Source organism: Mus caroli, chromosome 6 (assembly GCF_900094665.2).
Source record: "Mus caroli chromosome 6, CAROLI_EIJ_v1.1, whole genome shotgun sequence".
In the NCBI taxonomy this organism is placed as follows: domain Eukaryota; kingdom Metazoa; phylum Chordata; class Mammalia; order Rodentia; family Muridae; genus Mus; species Mus caroli.
The window spans coordinates 133,130,259-133,134,805 of NC_034575.1; the positions used below are offsets into that span (position 1 = coordinate 133,130,259).

General features: G+C 47.1%; 1 protein-coding gene across 1 annotated transcript in view; it reads right to left on the reverse strand.

Annotated features, from left to right (window-relative positions):
• Hebp1 (heme binding protein 1) overlaps window positions 1-4,547 on the reverse strand; it is a 32,814-nt gene that overhangs the window by 12,719 nt on the left and 15,548 nt on the right. Inside the window, exons 2-3 of the mRNA XM_021164994.2 lie at window positions 4,211-4,349; window positions 1,872-2,052 (exon numbers count right to left, since the gene is read on the reverse strand). Of these exons, the coding sequence (XP_021020653.1) occupies window positions 1,872-2,052; window positions 4,211-4,349 (320 nt within the window). The remainder of the gene's footprint in view (window positions 1-1,871; window positions 2,053-4,210; window positions 4,350-4,547) is intronic.

Sequence of the window (4,547 nt, forward strand, 5' to 3'; positions counted from 1 at the left end):
CCTTTTGAGACAGGATTTCTCTGTGCAGTCCTGGACTCACTGTGTAGACCAGGCTGGCTGGCCTCGAGCTCAGAAATCTGCCTGCCTCTGCCTCTCAAGTGCTGGGATTAAAACTGTGTGCCACCACTGCCTGGCCTAGCTTTCTATGCTAGCTCTGGGGAACAAAGTCCCATCCCCCAGAGGAGGAATTAGAATATGGAAGCCTAATAGCCATAGTTGGGTGTGGTAGGGGGCTTTCAGTGGACAGAAACCATGCAGTGAAAAATCATTTGTATAGTTAATTTTCACAAAGTTGAGCTTGAGCAGACCCCAACCCCTGATCTGTGGTTACTACTGGTGAAGGTTCTGGCCTTTCTCTGACCCTGGTTAGGTACCTGTTACACAGTGGGATTTTGATAAACAGGGAGTCACCAATTATCTGAAGAGACTTGACTTCCGAGGGCAGACTAAGGACCAAAGGTTAGAAAACATGCACCAGGCTGTGGGCATGAGTAGCTTGGTGGTAGAATATGGGGCAATAGACCATGCCAGGAAACTTGGTGAGGTTGAGTTCAGAAACCCCTGCACCTCATACCTGAAGACGGTAGGCGTTTCACCTACTCCCAACCCAAACATGGTCAAGAGACCATGGCACTCCATGGAGAGGACACTGACAATCAGTCAAGTAGAGGCAGCACCTCAAAGCCCCTCCACATGCAGATGAGATACCCCTAACATCTCAGACCAAGCCAATAGAAAGCATCTGCTGTCAGACCCCCAACCCTCTCCAATATATATATCCCTGTCCAGAAGAAATAAAGGCGTGAGAATGACTTCATCGAGGACTGTCTGAAAGCGTCTGTCCTATAAGAGCTGTAACACCTTTTGGGGAGGAGAGTTCTCTCCTGAAGCTTTCATCCCCTGGAAGCTGCTTGAACCGACTGAGATCACTTCCAGACCTCGGCTCCCAACCTCCCACGCCCCACTGGCTAGCCGAGCCTCGATCCCACTCCTTTAGGAGAGCACAACTCTTTGGCCACCCTGGTTGGGCCCGAGCCTGGCAGATCTCACTAGAGCCCCACAGATTTCTGTGGATTAGTGGATAGCATCTGGCACAGACAGACAGTGGAATACAAACTCAGTGTGCATGGGGTGCTGGGTTTAATTCCCAGCACAAGAAAACAAGACGAAGTAAAGCAAGAAAGAACAGGCAACAGTTTGCATCTACTACTTTCTATAGTGAAGAAATGTAACTGTGGAGGAGTCCTAACACAGAGCCAGAGGACAGGAGGGCAAATGCGTCCCTCCCTTAAAGAACCATAGTCCAGGAACAAGCAGGGGGCTGGCTGTTCAGCTCTGACAAACTCTCTACCCTTATAAATCTAAGGAAGTATGGGGTGTAAATCATGTAGTCCCCAGCTATGTATCCATGACCCCAAACTATTATTCACACACACACACACACACACACACACACACACACACACTATTGTCAATATTATTGGCATATACATTATTGACATATATAGTACTGACATTATAGTACTGGCATATATTATTCACACACACACACACACACACACACACACACACACACACACACATTTATATATCCCTTGGATTTTCTAAGAACCTGCTATGGCTAATGCAGGTGTACATCTTGAGCTTAGGCAGAGGTGACTCTTTCTACCTATCAATATGGCTACAGGCCCAGGCATTTATCGAGATAAACCACAAACACGTGTGTGCCACAGCCTGCAGAAATTAAAGTGAGTTACTGCCACGACTCAGTGTTTCTTCATTGAATTAAGCATCGGTGAAAAGCCAATGTAAATATTCAGTAAGATCCGAGGAGTGGCTAGGACCAGCAAACGCAAAGAGCGTCTCCTTACGTGGAATAGACAGTGATGCCCTCCCGCTCCTCGATCTTCACACTCTCATCACTGGGGGCCGGTGGGCTGCCTTGAAATTGGTTCGGAATCCGGAACCAGACTTTCAGTTTCTTCTGTAGGGAGCCATCTTCATTGGGAAACACGGCAAAAGAGACAGGGACCGTCATACCCATGCCGACTCCTGAATCATCAGAACACAGAGGGAGCAGACATTAGACAGAGGGCGTAAATCTCAGTTCTCTTCCATAGTGATTCTTTTTTAATGAGCAACAAACATTTCAGGCAGTAAGTACATGAATTAGAAATGTGCAATGTCCTTCCTTGTATCTGCTGGAGGTTGGTGGCACCATTTATCCATGTTGTATGTTTGTATGTGTGCCTGCGGGAGTTTATGTGCACCCTGCTCACGTAGGTATCTGTGGAGGGCAGCAGAGGGCAGCAATGCCCTGGAACGGGGGTCATGGATGGCTGTTGGCCACCAGGTGGTGGCTGGGAACTGAGCACTGGTCCCCTGCAGGAACAGCCTGTGCTCTGAGGCGCCGAGCCATCTCTCCAGCTTTTCAGTTTGCCGGGAACTGAGTTTAGAACTTCTGTAAGAGTGGTAATCCACCCTAACCATTGAGCCATCTCTCCAGCACCCCGATGCTTGCAGAAAACAAAACCAAAAACTATTTGGTGACACATAGCAAGAATGTAGATACATAAGAACTTGCATTTTTGAGAGAGAGAGAGAGAAAAAAAATACACACTATGGAAGAGTATGGATGATAAGACACTACCTGCAGATAGTTTGTAACTAGTCAAAGCAGGAGTATTTCTGAGTGAATTAGAGACGCACGATGCCATATAGTGCAGCTATGAGTAACTATTCTTAAGAAGATGCTTAGCCGCAGAGGGTAATTATGAAACAACATGGTGCAGACACAAAATATGCTATTGCGGGAATACCCAGTTTATATGAAAAGGCCTTGAAAGCGCCCAGTGGTGGTGGCGCATGCCTCTAGTGCCAGCTCTCGGGAGGAAGAGGAAGGACTGGGAGCTACAGCAGCCTGAGCCTCACAGCGCCATCCTGACTCACAATCCGGGAGCTGGGCTGGAGCTCAGTGGCAGAGCATTGCTTAGCACGCCCAAGGCCCTGGGTTTGGTGCCAGTGCTGTGAAGCTCTAAAGAGACATATACATGGTCTCTGTCACTCAGTTCAGAGTGAACCAGAAAGGAGGAAGAAATTAGTCATAGTGCTTTCTTTATACATAGTCTCACCCAAAGAAATGCTCTAACAGTTAAGGAAAAAAAAACTTTTTTGTTAACTTTTTTACAGGTTAACTTATTTTCCAAAGCCTGCTTACTTTGCTCCAAGAAAATATTACCATGGTTAAAAATATTTCTTCATTGCCTTTCTAAGCCCGGCATGAAAAATACTCAAAAATTAAACCCAGCATCTCTAGTTTTATTTTATTTTAAAACCCATGGCTAATTTGCAGGAATCCTACGGGGCCACCTAAGTCAGAGAGTTGCTTAAGGGTCCTCAGGAGACAGAGGCAAGTGGCTCTTGGAGAGTTTGAAGCCAGCCTCATCTATATAATGAGTTCCAGGACAGTCAGGGTTATGTAAAGACCCAGTCTCAGAAAAGAAAATTATAATTGGTCTGAAGAGATGGCTCAGGGGTTAAGAGCACTGACTGCTCTTCCAGAAGTCCTGAGTTCAATTCCCAGCAGCCACATAGTGGCTCACAACCATCTGTCGTGGGATCTGATGCACTCTTCTGGTGTGTCTGAAGACAGCTACAGTGTACTTGTGTAAATAATAGTTAATAAATAATATTTAAAAAATATAATTTATACTCCCATGGTGTACCTTACATGAAACTTCAGTCCAACCACTTTAGAAATGGGGTGTGAGAGAGAAGGCAGCCAGCATGGGCAGCCATGTCGTAAAGTCAGGGATGCTTTACCCCCAAAACTGAGTCTCACAGCTCCTGCAACCCTACAGTCTGAGGGCTGACAGATTTCTAGCCCGGTGCTAGGAGTTTCTAGTTAGATGACAACCATGCCTTGCACGGAACTCAGCTTACTGTGAGTTACCACATTCATTCAATGTAAGTACACAGTGAACACGGTAGTGTTAAACAAACAAACAAACAAACAAACAAACAACCAGGGCGAGCACCTGGCTCTGTACTTACAAAAAACAAAGAACTGAGTGACAGAGACCATGTATAGCTCAACCTGACATCAGAGTGGTCTGATGGCAAAGCTTCCTGCTGTGAACTTCCTGCACATGACATTGGAATAGGCAGTCACAGGTGTCCACAGCCATTCCCTGTCCCCTGGGACACTCACCTTTGTCATTGGTACCACCCACATACTTCATGATCTTGGGCATGGCTTCCCGGAGAGCCTCATCCACCGGCTTGTCTGTCACTTCCACAGTAGCAAACTTCCCCCCTTCACAAGCTCTTTCCTCATAGGAGACATCTTCCTGGAAATGCGGGAGACACGGGGAGTGAGAACAAAGGACTCAAAGCAGCGAGAAACCCCCAGAGTGGGTGACTGCGTGGAGACAGACTTTATAGGAAGCACTATAAGAAATAGACTCTGAGCTCTTCCGGTCAGAAAAGCACCGGGGCAGCTGGGGCGCAGGGTCGGCTGACACTCGCCAGCTACCCACAACACCCGC